The 25445-nt window shown below is 36.9% G+C and overlaps 1 protein-coding gene across 2 annotated transcripts in view; it reads right to left on the bottom strand.

Moving 5' to 3' along the window:
- Positions 1–203: 203 nt before the first annotated feature.
- Positions 204–25445, bottom strand: part of LOC149311663 (ethanolamine kinase 1-like) — a 38246-nt gene continuing 13004 nt past the window's right edge. The window contains exons 3-8 of one of the 2 annotated variants that reach the window (XM_089527606.1): positions 23982–24122; positions 23252–23394; positions 15028–15111; positions 13171–13331; positions 7727–7800; positions 204–6365 (exon numbers count right to left, since the gene is read on the bottom strand). In XM_089527606.1, coding sequence (XP_089383732.1) covers positions 6293–6365; positions 7727–7800; positions 13171–13331; positions 15028–15111; positions 23252–23394; positions 23982–24122 — 676 coding nt within the window. In that variant the 3' untranslated portion in view covers positions 204–6292. The remainder of the gene's footprint in view (positions 6366–7726; positions 7801–13170; positions 13332–15027; positions 15112–23251; positions 23395–23981; positions 24123–25445) is intronic. The other variant, XM_089527604.1, reaches the window with a different exon arrangement.

The following is a 25445-nucleotide window of genomic DNA, read 5'->3' as shown; positions in this document are numbered from 1 at the left end:
TTGATTTTATTGTTCTGAGATCTTCAGATAACCGATGGGATAAGTATGTAATTATCAATATACTTCAGAAATGAAATACTAACCTTGAAAGATTTTATCAGGTGACAGTGGCTATTTCTGAGAAACTTTTATCCGCAAAAAACTTACCATTGTTTGCATGGACAGGCATCAAACAAAATCATTAAGTAAATATAGGCCACTAGTACAGTTAGAAACCAGCTTTATTGTTACAACCAATTTTGAAATATTTACATAATATAAATCTCTTTTCAAGATACATTCCTTCATTGAAATCAATGGTAAAAGGCCTTGTTACATAGCTTCAACAATGCTTAGCTCAAAAAGAAAATAATAACACATTTCACTCCAGTAGAAGCCAATGAACAGAATGCACAATTTAATTCCATTCATAACACATAGATGAAGTTACCTTTTCCTTTCTTCAGACAGGCAAACCTTTCACAGGACAAGATTGGACTCAACAGACATAGGTTTAAAAATGTAATGAGATGACAAAAAGTTATAGGTGTGCACTGTTTTCAGAGGAATATTAACAGTAGACCTAAAGATGAAATCAGTAAACTGCTAACTGCTAAATTATCTGAGGTACCAGAATATCTTCAGTGCTGAGACTATTTGCAAGAAATAAAAAGCAGCCTTACACAATTATGGTCTATATTTGAAAGTGGACAACTGCATACAAAGGTCCTTTCAGAAAGCACTGACCTGTTATACTCTGCAGAAATTAACGGGCTCCAGGCAGTGCCTTCAGCGTACCTTGAAAAAGATGTCTACAACAGACTCTCATTTTCCCACTGATGTTACTCTTGACAGCATTTTGTCTTGTCTTCAAGAGAACGTCCCCATGTAGTCTATGGATTGCCTATAACACTATTTGGCTTGGCTTGTACTATTCCCACCTAGAGTAAGCCTGTGGAATCGCCTATTGAAATGTGAGTTAACACAAAAACAAATTGCATTTATTTAATCAGTGAACTCTAATTGGGACTAACAGGATTCAGGCCTTTATCATTTCCACAGCAATTCTAGTTACAATATGCTACAACCCATCTTAAGTGTTCATTAGTCATCTTCATATCTTGTACAGTCGTCCTTTTCCTTACGCGGGGGATCTGTTCCAGACCCCCCCCCCTGCATAAGGGGAAAAACGTGGATGCTCAAGACCCATTAAAATGAAAGGGGTTTGTGCCAGCAGCTGTGCGGGGGCGGCATGCACGGTGCGGGAGCGCATGCCATTGTTTTCTTCTGGTGTGTGGCTCCCTTCCTTCCGGCATGGCTTCCAGCATATGCTGGAAGCCACGTAAAACACACCCATGTATAATGCAGGCGCACTGTACAGGCTTTATCCAAGTGGAGAGCCAAATCTCAAATTAAGAACTTTCTATTCAGAGATTTGAACTTAAGGCGTGATACAGACAGCCCAAAAGGGACAGCTTAGAGCCTCTCCTTTTAGGCTGGACCGGGGCTGGAGCAAACAGGTGCCTGGCCCTAATCCAGCCAGAATCCACCCCAAAAAGGAATGGATAAAGATCTGCTCCTTTTTAGGGCTGAAAAAAGCTGTCCCTCCCCCAATAGGGCCAGTTTTTCCCTTTGAAAAGCCAACTATGGGGAAAGGGGTGTGTAAGTGTGACACCCTCAAGTGGGAGAGAAAGGCTGGTCTGGCTTCAATCCTGCTTGGGGATGCAGCATGTCTAAGCGTCATGCCAAGCCAGCCCCAAGCAGGCTCAAACAGGCTGTCTGTATAGCCCCTAAGTTCCATATTCTAAGATGTTGTCAAAATGTTAAGATTTTAATGGAAGTGCTCAGACCTTTGCTTTTTCAATCCTAACTCTATGCAAATATTTATAGATCTTCTAACAAAAAGTAAAGATTTGTTTGGATTCAACAGTCAGTATCAGTGAAGGCCTGCTGTGTCTTTGGGGAAATGAGGAAGGTAATGCACTAACAATATTACTTGTTGATAACCACATTACATTAGGTAAAGAATATTTTAATTCATTGCTGTATTAACATATAATTTCATCAATATCCATTATTAACTTTTCCTACCACCTTTTAAGAGTCTTTCTCCTGAATTCAAAGTCTAAAGTTAGTTAATATCTATGTTCCATATGAACAAGGAAATTATTTATTCATAATTCGTACAATGCTAAGTAGATTGGGGAAAGTATCAAAAAGTGGGGAGTCAAACTAAAATGAAGCAGAAGTGCTTGTAGCTGAATTATGGACGCCACAGCTATGTGGAAGAGCGGGACTAAAAAGTAACTGCTCAAGCCAAATTGGGGGCTGAGGGAGGGGAAAACAATCATGTACCACTAAATGAGTGTTAAAAAGTCAAGTTCACTGAAATGCAGTATTAGTTCTCCAGTTCTGAAATGTGTGATTCTATAAATTTTGCTGTGGCTGACACATAAGGTAGCCCCAAATGCATACATTAAAACTTCAGCAACATCTGCGAGTTACCCAAGACTTCCCATCCACACACCCACCCAAAAAGCCAATGTGCAACAACAGGCACAAAACCAGGTGTGTTATGAATAGCTGTAGTTACCAGGGCTAAATAAAATAAAAAAACCTGGAAATCTTATAAACATTTTTTTTCATTTACTTCTAGTCTCTGACTGTATCTTTTTTGCAAGTACATGCCACAGGAACATAAACCAGTAACTTCTTCTTGAATTAACCTGCCTGCTGAAAAACTTTGATCAGCTTTACTTTGCAGGAGTTTATTTTGTTAGGAAAGGAATGTGAACAAATTCTTCAGCAAAACCATCCACCTATCCCTGCATCGACACACCTCAGCTGGCCTCAGAGTAGAAATTTATCATTTATTTTCAAACAAGACAAGTAGTTTTTCTTTGAATTGCCCCATCTGCTGCTTACTGGAATAGTGGCCATTTTCATTAACTTACTTGCTTCCAGACTGATTACTTCCTCTGATGTAAGTTGGTGAACTTTAAAGCAGACACTATAGGCACAGTAAAAAAGCTGCATTATGAATGTTTACTTCCAGGTACTATATCCTATTGTTCCCCAATGGCTACCCCTTGAGTGTGGTCAATTTAACAATGAAAGGTCAGCATATGTCAAGAACTGGATTTTTTTTTTTACATCAACATTTCTACAAAAGGAGAGTACAATGAAATACATAAGTTCATAAATGCAAGGTACCATACAATTCACACTAATTTACAAATGGTTATTTACAGTATTGTATATACACAGTCAGACCGGTTACCATAAATCAGTTAAGCTAAGCCTTCCACAAAATTCACATTGAGAACCCCAGGCCAGAGTTCAAAATAATTCTTCCTCCCCATTTTTAATCCAACACCATTTCCTAGGAAGCTTTTAATATCTGGATCAATCAGGTATAATGATTAACCTGGTCTAATTGCTGGGTGAAAACTTCACACACTTCTGCTTTACAAAAGCTACTAGGCCGCTATGGTCTGTAGGCTGATGTTACGCAGGTTGAATGCCATTGCTAATAACCCTGCCTATATTTTCAGTATTCTGCTACAGTGTCACTAGTGATGGCATTCAAAATCTTTAGCTTAAAAGTAAAGGCAACAGAACAGATTGTTGGCAAGTCACAGCCACAATTATATAAGATTGTTTCTAGAGCTTCAGAAAAAGAAAAATTCAAGTACCTGAAAAATGTGAATGAGATAGAAAAATGGCAAGAACTCACTATAAAATGGGGACAAGCTAAGTTTCAACTGATAGAAACAACAAAGTCTTCTAAAGAACCAAGAAATATCTTGTAATTCTCTAAATTAAGCTACAAGCACTAGTCTTTAGATGTGTTCATGTATGTTCAATTACTTCTGCTTTGGAATATGCAGAATATACCACAGTAAATTTGGCAAACACAGCAATACAAGGTTGACATCTTTGCAATGGCATTAGGAGACTAAATTAAATGTCCTTCACTGAAGAGGCTCAGGAGTTGCTTTCTGGTCTTTATAAAGTCTGGTCTTTACAGGAGTTGCTTTCTGGCCTTTAAAGTCCGTTTGAGCCCAATATAGGCTTACCAAAAGTATTTAAAAAGTCTTGAACTCCATGACAAAAGCAACTGCCTGGCTTCCTCTTTCTCCCATCAGCAAAATGAATGGCCATTAGCAAGTAGTTCTTGAAGCTTGCTGAATTGAAAGAACTAGTCCCAGTATTTCAACATGGAAGATTTTGTGTGAAACATGCATTTTGCAAAGAGTAACATGATAAAGGGTACCTGATTCTGTGTTTTTTAAGAAAGCAATTTTAAGCTTTGAAAAATCAAGGCTTTTAATAATCTAGTTCCCTAAATTCATTTAACACTCAGTTGTTTCAGTGAATTAATAATTTCATAATATGTCATTAAAGACTGTGCTAAAATACAGGAAATAATCCTATTTCTATAAAGAAAATTTGTTATCTGGAAAAAATATTTATTCTGTTTTGATTTTCTACAGCTCTAGAAACACACTTGACCTGATAAATTATATCTTTCCTCTAACTAGTTAATTCCACAGTGAACATCACAAGAAATTGCCCGATTTAAGCAAGTGTTGCGGTAAGTGCTAAAAATGCTTCTTTAAAGTATAGTTACCATAGTCCAATAGTATTAACATTTTAGGAGTAACTAGATTTTCAGCCTACTTTCTACCAATTAGTTTCGATACCTAATGGAACTTCTCCTGTGCAAGGAGAATTTGGAGATTGTAGCTTTAGAAATAATACACCTCAAGATATATATAAAATCATGGTTCTGTTTCTGTAAATACACAGAAGACCATGTGATGCTCCTTGGGGTGAAATTTCCATTCATATTAATTGCTGCATATATCACTAAACAAGCCAGGTTTTATTTTTAATTTTGGAGATGTTTATTTTACAGAGTTCTATAAAATAATTCTGAATAAATATTACTGAATCTGTGCAACAGGCTCCCCATAATAGATCTACTTAAGGTATATTTGGGTTTACACATACTGTGTATGATCACAGACTTTGTACATATGGGCACTTAAGTGACCAAAGTGAAATTTCAGACTAACAGAGTTGACTGTGTGACTATTCAACTTGGTGTAGTTACTTCCAAAGTTTAAAGCCTTTCCCCATTCTTAAACATGCACACGTGCACACTCATGGGTACACACACACACACACACACACACACACAAGCTAAGTAAACGTTTGTGTTTCATTTCACATTTCTGAATTTCTAACTGTTCTTGGTAGGATATCTTTTGGAAAAAAAAAGTATTCATGATCAAGTTCTCACTCTTCAAACACCATCCATTCCAAGAATGACCCGGGCTAGCCATGAGTTTGCCATCATTTGGCAAAGAAACACACAATCTAGGAACTAACAGATCTAAAGACTGAAGACAAGAACATTAAGCCAAGAAAAAATAAAAGATAAAAAAAGAATGAACAAATTATGAATTGCAATGGTAGGTTTTGCTCCCCGAATTGCTCAGCAGCTTGTCTTTGTTGGCTTCTACCAAGCATCTTACAAACATGTCTATCCCTACACTATATATCAGTATGTTGAAAGAGATTCTGAACATTCCTTAAGGGAGGAAATTATATGACACTCTGGAAAAGTGGTCATTTAAAGCTTATGTTTGAAGTTAGAAAATTTCTCCTACAAATCTGAACTCTGAGGACAGTAACTGGTGGTAAGTTCTCCTTAATATGTGAGCAGACTTATGCAAAAAATTTTATCTTTGTTACACAAGAAGGACGTCCAGCTACTACCCTTGGCAATTAAACAAGAGATTAGAGAAGTAACAGTTTGAATATTACTTTGTCCTAGCTTTGTTGACAGTATCAGTGACTTCTACTTCAGTGCAAACTGCTCCTGTTCACAGATACATTTTGTACAGTGTACAGTTTGCAGTTAAACAAATTTATATTATCCAAATGTAACTTATGATGTAAAAATCTTAAAGTATTACAGTCTGGACCTACTCCCCTAAGAGAACTGATGAAAAGCAGCAATGGAATGTTAAAATTCCTAATAAATAATTCACATATCACGTTAAAAATTACAAGAGAGAGGATTAAATTTGCTCTCTGTTTTATAAATCTAATGTTTCTATTCCTTCTACATCTTTGTTTCAGGTTTCACATTAAAAGAGTGATGTTTAGAGGCAATAAAAAGCAAAAACCACCATAGGAACATTACAAACTAACAAATGTTTAGCTTTTTTCCATGATCTGTACTCAGGACAAAAAACTGTAGGGAATCTTATTCCGATGTAGGTAATGATGTTCCCAGGTGTTACTCAGGAAGTTTTAATGTCATGACTTCATTCTTCATTTTGAAGTACTGACTGAAGCGAACAATTGCATACCTGTTGGAAGAATTGAAAGATGTTAAATCAAGTACTATTGCTTCTGTGGCACAATTCAAAAGGTTATTTTCATATATAAACTTTGTGCAGTTAACATTAGCTTTTTCCTGCCATCTAGTGGTTCTTCAGTACCTTGCATATTTGAGAACATTTGGGCAATTTTATTGTGGTGTGAAGGCAGGGATAAAGGGTTTTCATGCCAAAATAAAAGATGTGCCTATTATGAGTTGATGTATTCAAGTTTTTATTTCCAAAGATATTTCATCCAGTCAACTAAACTAAACACAGTGAGCACGATTGTTCTTTCACAGTAATGTACAGTCAGGCCCTCCACATCCATGGCTTGAAAATACTACCCCCCCAAAAAAATTCCAAGAAGCAAACTTTGATTTTTGCCATTTCATATCAAAGGCACCAGTTTACTACCCCACTGTATGTAATGGGTCTTGAGCTTCCACAGATCTGGAAATTCACAGTTCTTGGAACCAAATCCCAGAGGATACTAAGGGCCTCCATCTTTAAAATTCGCCTCCATCTTTTCAACTGGCAGGATGAAATTTTAAACATTTTTAAAAGGTACCTTGATTGTACTGTGATTCCCTACCAGGGAGCTAAAAGAAAATATTAAAAACAGTGTTTGTTTACCAAATTATTTTTGTTGTTGTTGTCATTATGTTAACGTCAGGTTAACTTTGACTTACAGCAACTCATAGCAGTTTCTTGGCAAGACTCATTCAGAAGAAGTTTGCCATTGCCTTCCTCTAAGGTTAAGAGGGTATGACTTGACAAAGGTCTCCCAGTGGGGTTTCCAAGTCTCAGCAGGGATTCTAACTCTGGTTTCTCATCATCCTTGTCCAATGTTCAAATCACTACATTATGCTCATTCCAAATTCTTAATTATGTATCAATATGATGTAAAGTACTCTACTGATTAGAGAAATCAGGTCCTTGAACGGATGAATTTATTTTCTAAGTTCAGACTGGTGAGGGACACATTATACACATATAGGGTGAATAGAGCAAATGTTAAGATAACAGGAAATTTTCACTTTAAACAATCAGGTGGATAAATGACAATGTTTATTTGAATTATCTTAAGCACTTCAAGGACCTGGAAAATATTTGTATCAATAGAAAAAGTATTTTTCAGGAGCAAATGGTTATGGATTATTCAGAGTTAAGAACCCATATCTCAAACCTTACCAAAAACCTGTGCTTCAGAAACTATTCACAGAAGTATCATTTGAAATCAGAATACAAGACACAGCAATATACACATGCTCCCTGGACAAAGGCCCAGTGAAATCATGTGGGACGTATTTCTGCATAAGACATACAAGGTTGTGTTGGCAGTTTCTTACCCTAGAAAATCAAAGTCAATGGTGGAGTATTTGGCTTGAATTAGGGCCCACAATCCCCAGAAGAAATGTGAAGCCTGTAAAGAATAACATATAAGTATAGAATGGGAAAAAAGTCACCAAACTCAAAATTAAGTCATCAAATGTTAAAATTAAAATGGTGCTCAATAAATTGCTGCATGATGCAATGCAAAAACCAAACCCCCAACCCCTTACTGTTCTGTTTCACAGCTTATAATTTGTTCCTGATTAGAATTTTGGACCATCAATGACTGATTCTATCCATTAGTAATAACAATTATTAGTTACAACTACAAGAACAAGCAGATTCATGGTATTTGTCTATATGCCAATTATACCATAATTCTAATATATAATAGAATAATAGAATCCTAGAGTTGAAACAGACTACATGGGCCATTCAGTCCAACCCTGTGCCATGAAGAAATACACAATCAAAGCCTCCATCTTTTCAAATTGCAGGATGAAATTTTAAACATTTTTAAAAGGTTTAAAAATGGCCATCCAGACTGTTTAAAAACCTCCAAAGAGCCCCCACCACTCTCTGAAGCAGCAGTGCTGTCAACAGGAGGTCCTAAAAGATCTCAAATTCTGAACGGCTTAAAGAATACTCTCCTCCTTATTTCTCTTCTTCAAACTGAATTAAAGGTTTTTGGATCTTTTTATTGTAAATGCTCTTTAAAAAACTCCTAAAATATGTAAGGAAATTTTAATGTAGTAGAAACAAAAAAAAAATCAAGCCTATCTTTCTATTTTATTATATAACACAAGGCTGCAACTCATACACCACTGCAGATTGTGTTGGACTGCAACTCTCAGCAACCCCATCCAGCACGGACAATGGTGAAGAATGCAGAGAATTACAATTCAACAACATCTCGAGGGCCCAATGAATTCCCACCCCTTGTTGTAACAGAAGTGGTTTATGGACATATTTCTTAACATAGTTTTGGTACTTTGCCTGTAGAAAGAGTAACCATGCTAAAAGTAGTCAACTGCTTTCTATTTTCGCAGGTAACAGGAAGAAACAAATTATTTTCTGAAGGCACACCAGTAAGACTTCACAGTATTCCTGAAACCTATCAAAACAATTCTATACCATCATGATCATCCTTACCTGCACAAAAGATGCAGGCTTTTGAAACCATTTAGTTTCATAGAATCATAGAGTTGCAAGGGCCCTATGGACCACAAGCTCCACCCCTTCTCAGTGCAGGATCTCCAGCTAGAGCATTCCCAGCAGTCTCTTTTTATCCAGTCTCTTTTTGAAGACATCCAGAGAAGGAGACCTTGCCAGTTCTTTAGGCCAGTGATCCCCAAACTGTGCTTTTCAAGAGATTTTGAACTTCAGCTCCCAGAATATCAGCCAACATGGCTGAAGCTTCTGGGAGCTGAAGCCCAAAATCTCTTACAGAGCACAGTTTTGGGACCACTGCTCTAGGCAATTGGACCCACTATCAAGAATTTGTTTCTAATGTTCAACAGAAATCTCTCCTCCTGTAACTTAAAACCACTGGACCTAGTTCTACCCACTGAAGCAGCAGCAAACAAACCTGAAAAATCCTGTTTGTGGCAGCCTTTGAGATATTTAAAGAGTGCAATCAGGTGAATCCTCAATCTTCTCTTTACTGAAATGAAGATGCCTAGCTCCATCAACCTCTCCGATAGGTTTTGTTCTCCATACCTCATATTATCCTTGTTGCCCTTCTCTGAACTCACTCCAACTTGTCAACATCCTTCTTAAAATTAAGCATCCAGAACTGAAAACAATACAGTCGGCCCTTCATATCCATGGATTCTTTTGCCACGGATTTACATCCATGGGTTGAAAATATTCCAGAACGATATAAATTCCAAAAAGCAAACCTTGATTTTGCTATTTTATATAAAGGACACAATGTCACTATGTCATTTTATTCAATTTGACTTGAACAGCCATGAATTTGCTATCCATGGGAAGACCTGGAACCAAACTTCAGCAGAAAACAAAGGCCCACTGTACTCCAAATGAAGTCTGACCGGCCCAGAATATAGAGGGAATTATTACTTCCCTCAGCTTGGAAACTTTACTTCTATTAATGCAAGCTATAATAGCACTTGCCTTTTTTGGTGCCACATCATACTGCTAGCTCATGTTTAATTTATAACTTTTCACATACAGTACTGCTGTGCATTTGGTCTTCGTGGCCTAAATGTAGACTTCTGCATTTGTATCCCTTGAATTTCATTTTATTAATTTCAGCCCTATTTGCTAGTTTATCAAGGTACTTTTGAATTCTGTTCCTTGCTTCCAATGTGTTAGCCACCTGTATCATCTGAAAATCTGATAAAAGATTGCCTCCATCTCACCATCAAAATCACTGATTAAAATACTGAAGAGTGTTGCCCAGAACTCTGCAGCGTTTTACTTGAAACCTCCTTCCAATTTTAAGCACAGCCACTGATGACAACTCTATGAGCATGGTTTTCCAACCAACAATGGATCCATCTGGTCCTTCCATCTTTAGTCAAATTGCTAATGACATCCGCAGCATTCCCACAATCTATGGTACTAAATTGGTGATCCAATTTTTAAAAAGATACAAGATTAGCTTGCCAAATTTGTTCTTGACAATCCCATACTAACTCCACGTAATAACTGCATTGTCTTCAAGATACTTGCAGACAGACTCCTTGATTTTACTGTACAGTCACACTGGCTTTTTGAAATATTTCTCATTTTTCTTTTTCCATGGCATTGTAAGTGTGCTTTTAGCAGTTCTTTCATGAAATCCCACTCATGTTGGGTAGCTTTTTCCTTTAGCATCTCTAGCCATCAGATTTTGCCGAATCAGCTTTCCTGATTTTGTGACTAAATATACAGCAGGCCTGCCATACTCACAGATTCAACCATCCATGGCTTGAAAATACTCCCCCTTCCCTTGCCCCCCAAAAACGCAAGCATTGATTTGGCCATTTTATATAAAGGACACCATTTTACTGCACCATTATACATAATGGGATCGAGCATCCATGGAGTTTGATATCCATGATAGGGTCCTGGAACAGCAGATACCAAGGGCCCACTGCTCTCTTTTGGCCTGTCCTACAATCATGAATTCTAACATTACATGGTTGCTCCCTCTAAAGTACCAATTACTTTGATTCCAGTGGCCAATTCCTCCCTATTGTTTGAGTTCAAGTACAGAATTGCGGATTCCCTTGTTCCTTCCTCTACTTTTTAAAAATGGAATTTATCTCCAAGGCACATCAGGAATATTTGGAGAGCCTATGGTTGACACAGCTAGGCTCCCAGCAGATATCAGGATAATTCTAGTCCATGATAACTACTAGTTCTTGCTTCTGGGAGATTTTTGAGATTTGTTTCAGAAAAGCATTATTTGCCAACTTGCCTTCATTTGGTACCTGGTAGTAAACTCTTACCACAATGTTGTTGTTTTTTATTTTTATTTTTTCATTTATTTTAACAAATGCTTGCCACTGCCTAGTTGTGTGTATTTCTGTACAGTGCGGCTTTCAGCAAAGGGGAGAATGGCGCACGTGTATGGCTTCACCATGAGCCCAAGCCCCATTATATGGCTGCCGCCATTTGTTACGGACTCTGTCTATAATAGGAGTAGGGGCGTCTGGAAGAGACGCCCCTTTTTCAAAATGGGACATCCTAAGGACGTCCCTTATCGCGGTCTGTAACCCGCCTTAGTGCACTGGTGTACAGACAGCTAAAGCACTATTTGTTCTCATCTTTTATTCTACTGGTAATTTTACTGTGGATCTCATTCTCTCACTCAGCTTCTCCTCTAGAATTCACATCCTTGTGTTTAGTTGGATTTTGGATAGTTATTTAAGCTAACATTCTCCAACTCTCCAGTGATTTAGTTTAAAAGAGCTGGTAATCAGATTTATCAGTTCTTTTGCCAAATATGTTCTTCCTGGTCTTTATAAGGTATATCCCATCTGCAGCCATTAGTCCTTCATCTAGTTCTTCCTGGTCTTTGTAAGGTATATCCCATCTGCAGCCAGCAGTCCTTCATCTAAGTGAAAATGATGGTCTCAGAAGCCAAACCTCTCCCACTGACACCATCTGCATTGCCAGTCATTCACTTGCAGTACCCTTCTTGTCCCTGTGTGGTCCTCTTATAAATCAATTGTAGAAATGTGAGAATACTGTCTGTGCCTCTAAGCAATATTATTATTGCTTGTTTGAACATAATCCCATATCAACGCTACTCAAAGTGGTGGCCTCTGGACCAGGGCCAGTCCCTGACAAGTTTCAAAGGAGGAGGAGGAGGAGGAGAAGCAGCAGCAGCAGCTGTAGCCAATGGACACAAATATGGTGCCACTCCCAGAAAAAATACTTATCTGTCCCCCAGAACAGATAACTGGAGTAGCACTACCCTATAGAATATTTAGTGAACACTGCAGTCAGGTTTATTTCTGGCTACTTGTTCATGTGCTTTGCAAATTAATTTCATTAAGTCTTCAGTCTTCAATCCTCAGTAGCATCAAAATGACAAATATCAAGACAACGCTAAAGAAAAACTGCCAAACATTTTCTAAAGCTATGATTTTTAATTAAGAGAATAAGTAAATGTAACTTGAAATATTTCATGGCACATTGCTTTTATTCTAAGGTTGATATCTTTCTCAGATAAACTTTGCAGTTCCATTTTTCAGAGAAACAAGTCACTAGTCTTTTGTTAAAAAGCTGAAGCACTTATGCTCAAAGCTTTAAGTCACATAGTCTGAACGATAATGGAAGGAAGGCATGACTGTTGTCGTAGCTACATGTGGCCCAATAACCACTCTTGTACATGGGAGAAAACTTTCCTGACAATAATTATAGTCAAACCCAATTACTGGAGTTGAAGATGGAATCTCACTATAACAGCAGCATAGCTTTTCAGAAGTGTAGTATAAAGTATGGGGTGCCAAAGACTACCTTGAAATCAGTGAGTGATGTACACTCATAGAAATGTAATATCCTATCATCTTCAGGGCAGACGCTAACATTCTTCATGTTTCAAAAAGAGATTAGATGGACTCCTGTCACCTCATATTCGAATACTGTTACCCTTTTACCTTATATGTGAATACTGTTATGGCTTTTCGTAGATAAGATACTGCAGATTTATTATTATTATTATTATTATTATTATTATTATTATTATTATTATTTTGATCTGGCCTGTAGTAAATGCCAGATAACAAAAGTCAAAGAACACTTTACTTCACTTCTCAAAGAGCTGTGACTCTAAGTAATTAATGTAAAAGACAGTTTATTTCCTCTGGTATGTGCTAACTGCCAACATGAAGATTTCTGCATATGTTGCCTAACACAGAAGTATATGTTCTGTGGCCAAAATATTATTTACTTACATGGAAAGGAGTCATCTCAAATGTGTAAACCAAAGAAGTCTTCAACTTACCAGAGCAAACTGGTTGACTTGAACATAAAGAACCTCAACCTCTTTCTCACTGACATCTGTTCCAAATCCTTTATATTCCTTGTAGGCTTCCAGGTATGCCCTCAGCCAGTGCTCTTGAAGTTTTCTGCTGGGATAGAGGCTATAGTCTACCTCACTCACTCCTAAAAGAGAGTATCTTGCTATTAAAAAAGTTTGACATTTCCAAAGTCTTCATATTTATGTAGGCCATATTATATATTATTCTCTTGCTAACATGCACAACAGCCTAAGTTTATGGTACTAATCTACTATTGTAAGAACATCAAGGAAATTAAAGTACATGGAATTAACAAAAAACAAAACAAAACAAAACATGCTTATTTTGCTTACTAAAACCACATGTCCTATGGTGAAACATGCAAGCTTATTACTCCACCAAAGCAAGCACCTTAACAGGATATCATTACTGTGCAGTAACACCACACTGAATGTTATTACTCTATGTGTAAACTTTAATCTGTTTAATTTGCAGCCAACCAGTTAAAGCTGTAACTGGTTAACCATTACTATCACCTTGTTGTTTGCATGTTTCATTATTGGAGAAATATTGAGTTATTTATTAAAATATTTCAATCTAACCTAGCAAAAGATCTCAGGAAATTGTACAAGTTAAATCAATACTAACATGCTTAAAAAACATATTAACCCATTAATAAGTTAAAACGGGTTTAAAAGGTGGCGTATCTGGTAATACATCAACAATTGGAAGCAGTAAATTAAGGTAGATGGCTAATAAACTAAAATGCTTTAAATGGTTGACAGGCTAAATTGCAGTGTATAAGATCTTAACATGCTTTACTGTGTCACATGCAACAGGACCTCTACAGCTTCCAACTGAGTGTGCAATTGTCATTATAAACTGGTTTTGGAAGTGATTTTCCTGTGTGGAAGCAATACCTGTGTATGGAACCCTCTTATGTGAAACTGTCCTAAAAAGAAGCTAAGTTAGAACATAACTGATAAAAATGTATACGTAAGCTCCAGTAAAAACATCAAATAGGACATGGTTTCATGAGGAATCCCTCTTGCAACACTTCTCTACTCTTGCTTTTCTTTTTTAATACACTGTGGCATATTTAGGAGAAGAAAAACTTATAGCAAAGGGTGAAGACGACACATATACCCACAAAAGAAATTTGTCATTGTGCAGATATGTTCCCTAGAGAAGACAGAGTCAGGTACAAAGTGTGGGAAGAGCCTGCACTCTCCTTCCTGCAATAATTTGACAGGCTTCAATAGGGAGAGGATTGAAAATGGCTGGAGTTTCCACTCTGGCCGTTAAGACATCCAGATGGGTGTGTGTGTGTGTGGGCTGTTGGCCATTTTGCTAAATTTTCAGGTATTTTGGCTTCACTTTCATTTTTTTAAGGCTTCTACAAGCCTTTTTTAAAAAAACAGAATATGATTGTATTATCTGTTCTGGTCACTTTTTGCTTTAGAAAAAAAGAAAAGGGGGGGGAGATGTACAGGATAATATGCACAAACCCAAAAGTGGGATGGACATATATCAAGATGGCCAAGAGCATCCTACAGAGGTTTCCAGGCTGCGATTGGCCACTGGAGAGGCAAAAAGGATTCACACACATTCCAATAGGTGAAAACCCTAGCATGCAGTCCACAAGCCATATTTTAACTACTTGTTCTAAGGAATTCAACATCTGTGTTAAAACCACAAATGCTCTTGTCCCCACACACACACCACATGCTTGCACTAAGAATGAAGAGAGATTTAAGCAAAACAAATATATACTGATTCCTGGGACAGTAATTAATTTATCTTTTATTAACTTACTACATCAAACCATGTTACTAAACTACCTGCAAATTCATTGAAGTGGTTTCCAATGTCATAAGCCAGGTAATTATAGCCAGAGTACTCGTAGTCAATGAACTGAACATCACCTACACGAGACACAAAAACGAAAATTTGTAAGAGTAAATCTGGGACAATATGCTGATTCTTCATTGTGCCTTTTAACATCTGTCAGTGTGTTCCGGTCTGCCGGGGTCAATTGCATGCACTTTTAAGACATTCCAGAATAAGGCTGTGTTTATATTTGATTGCTTCTTTATTAAAAAATGTATATTTGACCATAAGTCATGCTAAGAAATATAAAATCTAACATCCATTTTTCTTTCACACCACAGGAGGGCATCAGTGATCTAAAAACTTCAATAAAGACAACTATTTGATTTGTATATAATACTCATTACTAGCTAGCGCCTTCATAGGCAACTTTTTAAAAGCTCAAAACCAGTAGTTTAACATGAACAAATGTGTGTGCTGTATATATGTGTCTAATTATTTCCTGTACAAGGAAGTGGACTCTATCATTTCATCTATATCACAGCATGTATTTTCCCAACAAGTAGATCTCTAATATTAGAATTAAAAAGCTGCACAGCTAACTATTAAAACACAGTACAGTGGGCCCTCTGTATCCACAGGGGTATAGTTATAGAACCCTCCCTCCGTGGATACCAAAATCCATGGATGCACAAGTCAGCATTTAACAGTAAAAATTACTTGGGCAACAAGGTCTGGGCACCAAGAAAGCATTCCACCTGCTCTGTTTCCCACTTTTCTATCACAAAGGCTCTGCTAGCATTCAAACCTTTCCTGACTCTGTTCCCCTACCTTTCCAATATTCCCATCACAAACCTTCTGCCAGCTTTTAATAATTTGCCACCGATCCACCTTCTGGAAGCACAGCAGGAGTGGGGCGAGAAGATGTATCGGTGGGAAAGGCGCTTAAATTCTGTCAGAGGCTTCCTTGTGTGAATGTGGGAAACAAAGTGAGGCAGTTTAAATTCTGTCAGCCTTCCCTGTGATAGGATGGGAAACTGAATGAGGCAATTGGGAAGCAGAGTGAGACAGGGGTTTCAATTTTGGCAGCAGCATTGCGATGTGAAGGTGGGAAAGAGAGTGAGGAAGAGGTTTAAGTTCTGATTATGGCTTGGTGGTGGTGCTGATTTCCATGAGGGAGGCATCGGCTTGCCCATGTATTGCGTCAGCCTTCGTTGGTATCCCGGGATCACTTCTCAGCCTGGCTATTGCAGGTTAAAAAAATTAAATGTGTCTTTATTTCAGTCCACGATTACTCAAATCCTCAGATATGAAACCCATGGATACCGAGGGCCCACTGTATTCAGAAACAAGTTGTATAATATTAAATTAGCCTTGCCTCTGAGATTTTTCATGTTTTTCAGATTTTAACGAGAAATCTGAAGAAACCAAGCAGCAAGCATTAACGTTTTAAATCCAAGATGCATTGCTCATCATTTTGATTTTCTAGACTTTCAAGTGGGAAAGACTACTAACATACCTGCCTTGGGAAAATATATAGTTCTGTAATGGTAAACAGCATTTTGCTGAAACATGGCGCAGTGTGATCTTAAGCATTATGTGCTCCCACTGCTACAATAGCTTGCCAGAGGTTCATCATCTACATCGAAGAACTTAATTAATCAGCACTTCCCTCTTCCAAGGGAATAATGGGGGGAAAGTTGCTCTGTGAGGGGAGCAGGGATTTCTAGCAGTTTCCTATTTTTTTTACAGCTATGGATTTCCAGGATGGAGGGAAAGTATACAGTAACAGTGAACTTATAAAAAACAAGGATATGTTTGTAGTATAGGTGTGTCATTAAAGCTTTATAAACAGGATTTTCAGAATACATGCAAAATATTTATTCCTTTATAGATAACCATACCGCCTTCCTTACACACACCAAAGACAGAGAGTAATGTACACCCTACAGGCAAATCATGAAACAAATTCTTATACCTTCTAAATAACCACTGTCCCCCCACAACCACTCAGCTGACATTATACAGTTGTACTGATAATGCTTATCTTGCTATATAATGGTGCTTTTAAAAGCAGCCCATTCATATATTTCCCCACATTTGTATTTAAAAAACAAAACAACGAAGACTGCAGGTGAGAGGCCCACATGTATGAAATGTTAAGACAGTTGTTTAAGATTAACATTCTTTTGCAATCAATTTATGCATTACAATGTGCGTGTGAAGTGTTGATAACACCACCAACTAAACCTTTGCTTTTTAAAAAATGCTAATTTCCAGTTACAGTTAACAATATTACAAAGTAAGAAAATGAAGCTAAGATACAGATGAGGCTGTTACCAGGCTCCGTGCTCTCCTAGGGGGAGGTGCATGCGAACAAGTGATGCGATAAACCTCCAGTCAGTGCCTGTAAGTAGCACGGTGCACGCCGCCACTTGGCAGCAACAATGGCATACCTAATCTGTAGCAGATGAAGAAAATTTGGCAATCTCATATTCGATAAGACACAAAACTTTAAATAGAAAGTTCTGCATTTCACTGCACTTCCTTTTCCAGACTCACGTTACAGTGGAACTCAGCCTTAAATTTAAGTTTTGCAAGAAATAAAAATGTTCAAGATGCACAACTCCCTTTAATTTGGAATCCAATGAAATTTCTGTGGGTAAGCATATTTTTATCAATTTCTAAGAATAATTTTCTTCATTTGTTTTTATTCATGCCACAAAGCATAACTGCAAGGTAGGGTTAGTAAACCTTACCTCATAAAAGAGAATTGTTTTTTACCCAAAGGTGGATTTTTCCAAGTTCTTTGGGAAATGGATATCCAGGACACTCTAATAATAGTTAACTTTGTGCTTATATCCAAGTAACTTTCTTTAAACTGTAAACAGAGCTAGATTTGTAGAAATCACTTTTGAAAATGTGGTTTGGTTAGGAAATCAATTTTGGGTGTGCAAAGGGAGGGAAATTCTCCTTGAGCTTAACACTGTATTGAATAAACAAATGCTTTCAAAAACATAGCAGACACTAGGACAAATACAATTGGTGTATCATGGCTTTTAGGTGATAAACAGCTTGTCAAGGCAGAAATGGGTATGAGGAAAGGAAATCAAGAGAAGAAAAAGGTGAAGGCATTACACAGAAAGGTACAAAGATATGCAGAAAATCCAAAGAATACTGTAGCAGTATATGACATTATTGTCCAGAAATATTTATACAAGAATGAGTTAGGCTACACTGTTACTACCTAAAGGTATGAAAGACTGTGCTAAGTGTTAAGTGCAAATACAATTCTGCAAACTCTTGCTGCAAAAAATGATAGAATTTTAAACTTAAATGCTTAAAATTCTAGCAGCCTGAATTTACAAAGCAGCAAGAGACAGCTTTACCTCACCATAAGTTTCTTCTGTCAATTTAAAATACATGACATTTCAAGGTAAGAAATTAAATGAACTAATGTGAAGAATTTACAAATTGTAACATTTTATGTACAAATGGAAATCAATCCAAGATAGAAGTTTGTAATGTTAAAATCAACTCTGTATATCAAAATAAAACACTTGAAAACCTAATTTTGTGTGAACTAGTATAAAGAGACATCTATAGAGAAATCTTTTCCTATTTTACAAAACACCGAAAGGTCTAACAGTAGTGCTCCTCTTTATAGTCTCAAGCTCACACAGTGCAAAGTTCAGAAACTACAAGAGGTCAGCAATCTTTTTGGTGTTAATTTCATCCCCTTACAGTATGTTTATCTTTAGGCTATTTCTGATGAAATTCTGTTTCTTTTCTTGAGCTACTGCAACTGTATCATCAAGAACTTGCTTCTCAAGGACTATCTCTAATGATGATCCCACCTTCAGATTTTGACTCTGAGCAATCATGACAATGATTATCAGACAATGGGCTGAGATTAGACACAAGGGGTTTATGGTTCTAAAGGGCACCTTTATGAAACAGGAAATTGTCCAGAGGGATGGTCATTCCCTTTGCCACTTATTTCTTTTGCCAAGTATGTATTCCAAAAGCCTCCAGATTAAAATCTTATAACTGGAGAAAACCCCCCAATAGTATTGTTGATCTGGTAGATAAAAACTAGGGACTGTTCACAGCATTGGTGGATATTTGTTTAAAACCACTCTTATCAGTCAAACTGCTTTCAATACAGAAAAAGCCAGAACACTGCCTAGGTCTAGGTCCTCGCAGCATAGGTGACTATATGAAGATCACCTTCTTCACATTCTCAATGAGAATGGGTGGTGTCACAGGAAGAATGACTACAGCTACCTTATAGCCACTTCCATCACAATACTGGAAATGTTGCCCCCTGTCTCAATGACCAAAGTTATCACATGAATACATCCATCAAATGCATCCCTGTGATGATCCAGATATTGGGCACCATTATTATTATGATTATGCCTCATTGCTCCAACTAAGCTATCTACCATGTCTGAGAAAGCCACTGAAAGCCCTGAGACTTCTGATCTGCATAGAGCTTGCCAGGATCAGAATAATATTCCATATCTACTTGCTTCTGCAATAAAAGTACAACCTGAGCCTCAACTAGCATTGCCCTCTTCAATGTCAAGAATTTAGCCATCTAGAGCACCTGCTCAACAAAGAATTCTATACTGTCTGTAGCAAATGAAGGATTTTGGTCTTCCTCTGTGGGGCCCAAAGAGGATGAGGGTTGACTAATGGAAGATGTTGAATCAAAATCTCCATCATCTGACAACTTGGACAGACAACGTGGCAATTTCAGGAGGAGGCTCTGCATGCTTAGCTTACTCTGTTGTAGTTGAAGTGTTGAGTGCAAATGCAATTCTGCAAGCTGTTTCTGCAAAAATTATAGACAGCATTTTTAGATGTTATGCAAAGCAATACTATTTGAATACTTAAGATTCTGAGCAGTAGTAGCCTCAATTTAAAAAACAGTTTGTGTCTCATCTGTTTCCTCAGGAATTACCTGGAATTATGGTGTGAGATTAAGCCATAATAATATTTGGAAATGTGGCAACCCAAAGGGGTTATTTTAACCATTGTATTAGAGGTAAGCCCCCCTCCCCCCGCAAATAGTTGCACTTATGTTCAAGTCAACATGAACAAGAGTGCACTACAAGAGAAAAACTGATGGGAAAGACATTTAGCAAAGAAAAAGATAACAACAAGCATAGTCAATTATTTAATAGAATAAAGTAAAAGACAAAATGAGACAAACCAGTTAAGTTAAAAGTTTAGCCATGTAATTCATTGTATGACCTTTGGCAAATCACTGCCAACATGATTTACCCTAAAGGTTGTTATGAAGATAAAGAGAGGGAAGCCATGCACACCACCTTGAGCTTGGTGAGAGCTTACTATAAATGATAAATAAAAATATACTCAGTAGAACTGACTTAATAATGTGCTCTCAAAAGCAGTACTGCCCACTCACAAAGAATATGAAAGATCTCCAGTAATACAACAGAAAGAGAATATTTTTATTTTAATTCATGTCTAAAATTTCTCCTAGGAGATCAAGTTCAACACCATCACAAACATGTCAAGCAAAGTCCATATACAAGTTTTACGATCTCAGTGGGGACTTCTACAGATAAAGTGATATAACAGATTTCACACTGCTTAAGTCAACTTTCAACAAAGATAAAATTGATGAAGTTGTACATTAGTCAGTTTCATGGTTCCAAATATTTTAATTTTATAGTAAAAATTCTTGTAAAGCAAAATAGTGTAAAAAAAAGAACACTGTGGAGTAAGTTGCATCTTTGTTATGTGTTCATTCTTATTCAAATAGCTTTTTAGCAGGTCAATGGCATTATAACAACATTTGTTAGGAATTTGTGTTCTATTGCATGTTCAGCTTAAGTTAAATTTAAAGCTGAGTTTCCACTGCTAAAGTTACTCCTTTTAATACTATGTACCAATTCCACAAACATTGTTGCCCAAGACAATACACAGTTTTAATTTTCATGTCTTAGAAATTCCAACATTAAAGCAATGTTTAAGATTAAAGCAATGTTTTTAGCACTGCAGAAATCTTAAGTACTACTAGGGCTAATTCACAAGATGTCCTCAAATGGGAGTTGTTAAATGACAGTTAACACCTATCATTTGATAATTGCAACTACCACTCAGAAAAGACGAACACTTGAGATCTGCCCTTACTGTGTATGTGTTGTGCTACAATACTTTAAAAACGTCATTTTTAATTGATACAGTCCAGCTACAACATACACTTATTCAAACAATTTCATAGTGAGAATTCTTCCTCCCTGTTCCCAAATGCTAAACACTCACACACTGGTTTTTGTAGAAATGCTCCTAATGAGGTACTGCTCTCACTGATTTATTCTCCACTCTGTTTACAAAAGAAAATGTGTTGAATTGGTTTCAAAAGTGTGAATGTCAGCCCTTGAAACTCTGCAATTCTGAACTTTCTGTCTTGCCACTTATTTTAAAAGTGTTTCACCATGAAAATGTCTTTGCAGAGTAGTCATTATCCTGCAATCTAATGAAACAATTCTCATTTGTATCAACAAATTTTATTTCTCTACCAAACATACGTCTGGACTTGAGAAACCAATTCTAAGGAGTACAATCAAGGCAGACTTTCAAAGGATGATGTTTGACTCATCAATTGATAAGTGCGGTAGTAGGCAGTGCAGCCAAAGAGATACAACTTATTAATATCCAGACAGCAGCTGGAAACTCAAAGATAGATCCATGGGAAGTGATGTAAGTTCACTTTTGTCTTTTTAATAAAAAGAATGTTTGGGAGGCATTTCAGATATTGAAACGGAAAGATGGAAAAACCACTGACTTTTTAACTGTGAAAAACCTTTATAATAGTATGAAATACATACAAGATATTTGATTTCCAGAATCTGATTAGATATTTGCCACACCAGATTAACATTTGGCTAGAAAAAAATCAAGCTCAGTAGTAATCTAGGAATTTCAAATGTCTGTTTATTTTAAGTCTTTATGGAGTGGCTTGCTTGATCAGCAGTGAAGAACTATTACAGAGAAACAGTGGAAAACTATTATAGAGAAAATGTCAAAAAAGATCTACCTGAACGTGTAGTTTTCTTACAGCCAATTTATTTGGATCACATGCTATGTATTTTTACCTCCAAACAAAGCAAACAATCATTTCAACACATCATTAACTGAAATGTTTTTTTTTAGTTCCTAAAATCGATTTCCCTTTTTTAAAAACCCAGGTTGACTGTATTAAGAGTTGCAGAGGTAATGATAATTCCCTGCAAGCCAGTCTGCAAGTGAGAACCAAGCCTTAGGTTTGCACAGTCTGCTCCTCTTCCTCAACTTCTAAATAATATTTCTTTATCCATTACCAGTATTTCTGTATTATGTGCTTTAGTAACAATGTTCTTGTATAAGCACAGTTTGAACATTTCAAGTTTTGCTTTTAGTCTTAAATTTATGTCACTGTAATGCAAAAACCATAATGAATACCAGGAAAAGAAGGAAAAATGACTGGAAAGAGCAGGAAACATGCATGCCCGAGGCTGGCTTTTCACTTGCCTTAAAGTGTCATTTAATAACCAACTTTCACTCATGACCAAGATCAATGTTATGTAATGTATTGTAAGCTACAGATGTTTTATTTCTTTAGAAATTCCAATACTGATAGTAAAACAAGTCTAATTAGCCAGTTTATATAGAAGACTTCTAACCTCCAATATATTTACAAACAAATCTTCAACTATAAAGATACCTATGTACCTCATCAGCAGGATATAAAGAGTCTTGGAAAGTATCTTTCCAGATACTTCACCATGAAGAATTCCTCGGTGGCATCAACATATCTGATAAATCAGAATACAGAGATAATACACAGTAACCTGGAAACATTTGCTCCCAAGGCTGATGCAAACAGTTACGTTTCGATCAAAGATACTTAAGACAACACTTAACCCTGAAGTTTTCTGCTGTCAACGCAGTAGAATATTAGACTGCTATTATGCAGGAAATTATTCTTTTTTGCAAGCCCTCTTGTATTAAAAACAATACAAATATTAAAACAGTATTTTTAAACAAAAGCTAATATGGCATTGAAACGTGTATCACGTATCAAATGAACTATGAACAGTAGGAAGATATTTAAAACAAAGGACAGTTATAATTATCAACCCACCCCAAGCTACTCCTGTGTTCAACCCAATACAAAATAAGCCTTAAAGGTTACTTACAGCTGTGTTCAATACCTACCTTGTTTTCCATTGTAGATTATATTTTTACACAGCAGATCATTGTGACAAAGTACCACTGGGGAGCCCAGATTCGACAGTCTCTCTTTCATCCAAGCCATTTCTTCCTGCAGGATTTGAGGATTTGGGATATCTTTTAGAAACCTTAGAAATTGAAAAAGAGAAAAAAGTTTCAATAGTGGGAACTGTGTCCTCAAACATGTGCAATAGAACAGTACTCTCCCTGAAATGTTCATTTCCAGAATGTTGCAAAAGCAGCTCTGTTATAGGCACAGAACCATACATATGTAATGCAGAGACCAAAAGCAAAACCCCAGGGAATTTTTCTCCATGTTTAATCATGAGCTTTAGAGTAATAGTCATGGAAATAACTTAGATTAATGATAAGGATTTCCCTCCTTTTGTCCTAGGAGTCAAATCTTAATTTCGGAAGCGTGTAGCGTGCCACGTGCAAGCAGTGGATGAAGCATAAAGCAGACTATGTAGAGCCAAACTGGCAAGACCTAGATGTATGACTTGCAACTTGGGGCAGTTTCCAATCTTGCATACACACACAATCCAATTATCTGCATATCTACACAGGAGAAAACCCTGGAACTTTTGCAAGTATACAAAGCACAAGTCAATTCTACGAAGGGTATCAGTGGTAACTACAGAAACTTGCAGGAACTCCCATCAGCCACATCCAGCTTATGGGCTAGATGTTCCCCATCTCTGGTGTAAGGACTTACCTTTTGTGTAAATCCTTATCTACAAATTCTGTTGGTATAAGAGAGAAATATTTTCCCATTTTCAGCCACAAGTTAGACTTGGGGATCCATCCATTGTGGGCATGTATAGCATGTATTTTAGCAAGCTGTCTGGCTATTAGCCTGTAAAAGATTAGCATTAATACAACGATAAATATACAATTTTACTATGATTACAATTTTTTTCATCAGACTTCATTAATTGCAGCTGGAAAGGAATGCCTCAGCTTTCAGTAAAATGACCACCCTTCAATTAACATCTTTTTCAAGTCTCCCATCTTATTAACAACAATCATTGGTCTCTTCTTTTTGCTGCAACAACTCTGTTTATGATTTAGAATGCTTCCCTTGATCCTGACAGCTCCTCCTCTAAGAGGAAATATGGTGATTGGAACAACAAAGGCAAGCAAAGGAGAACATAAAATGCATGATATGTAGCAAGTGGACCGTGATTGTCTCTTACTTTTATAAATATTTGTAAGTACAATTTAATGTACAAACAATAAATAATACATGTCAAATCCAAAGACTGTATAATAAGAAACTATATTGATAGTAGATGGAAAGCAAATTTCATTCCCAGGATAAATTAAAGTCTTAAAACATATTTTAAAAGAAAAAAAAGAACATACTAAAAATACAAAAATACACTTTGCTTTTAGATCACAGACAGGTGATCACTAATATGTATAAAGTTGTATACCACACATCCAATATAGGTAATTTCTATTACTTGAAAAGAGCAGAAAATGGGGGGGGGGGGGAGAGAGAGGAGAGACAGAGAGAGAAAAGAAACAAGAAATTGTTTCCAAACTCATCAAGGAATGGTAACAGCAATAATAACTGAGTCCTTATACCAATGGTGGCTCGAAATGTGCTCTATGTAAATATCCTGGGACCATCTAATGGTATCTGATACCAACTGCTTATGCGTAAGTTTGGCATAGCACTTTCCCACCCCAAAAACACTCAGCACAGGCTCATTTCCCTGGGCCCCATGCACCCAAGACTCCAAGTAGTAATGTATGGACAGAGACCTTATGCCCCCTTTGTCTCAATACATCAGCCAGAGGGGGCATATTTTAGTGTTTACATTCTCTAGCAAAGGTATTGATATAGTGAAAGTGCTTCTCATAAAGAAAATGAAATACAGAATTTGCTTCCACAAGGTGTTTATACACTACTTTTGAGTGAAGGGCAGCTTGCCTCTGAACATCAGTCTCTGCAAATGAACACCTGAATAGGGCTATTACTTTCATATCCATATTCTTCTATAGGCACTGGTTAGCAACTGTAGGTCTTTTGTCTGATCCAGAAGGGCTTTTAATATGTTTCTAATAGTCAGTTTGAAGAATTTAGCACAGAAGCAGTTTAAAAGCTGTAATGGTTAGAGCACCATAGAACTAACACAGAGTAACACAAAATATTAAGTTTTTACACCCAGGT

The sequence above is a fragment of the Sceloporus occidentalis genome, unplaced genomic scaffold (genome assembly GCF_023333645.1).
Source record: "Sceloporus occidentalis isolate IW3139 unplaced genomic scaffold, rSceOcc1.0.p SCAF_5, whole genome shotgun sequence".
In the NCBI taxonomy this organism is placed as follows: Eukaryota; Metazoa; Chordata; class Lepidosauria; order Squamata; family Phrynosomatidae; genus Sceloporus; species Sceloporus occidentalis.
This window is presented reverse-complemented; position numbering and strand designations above follow the sequence as displayed.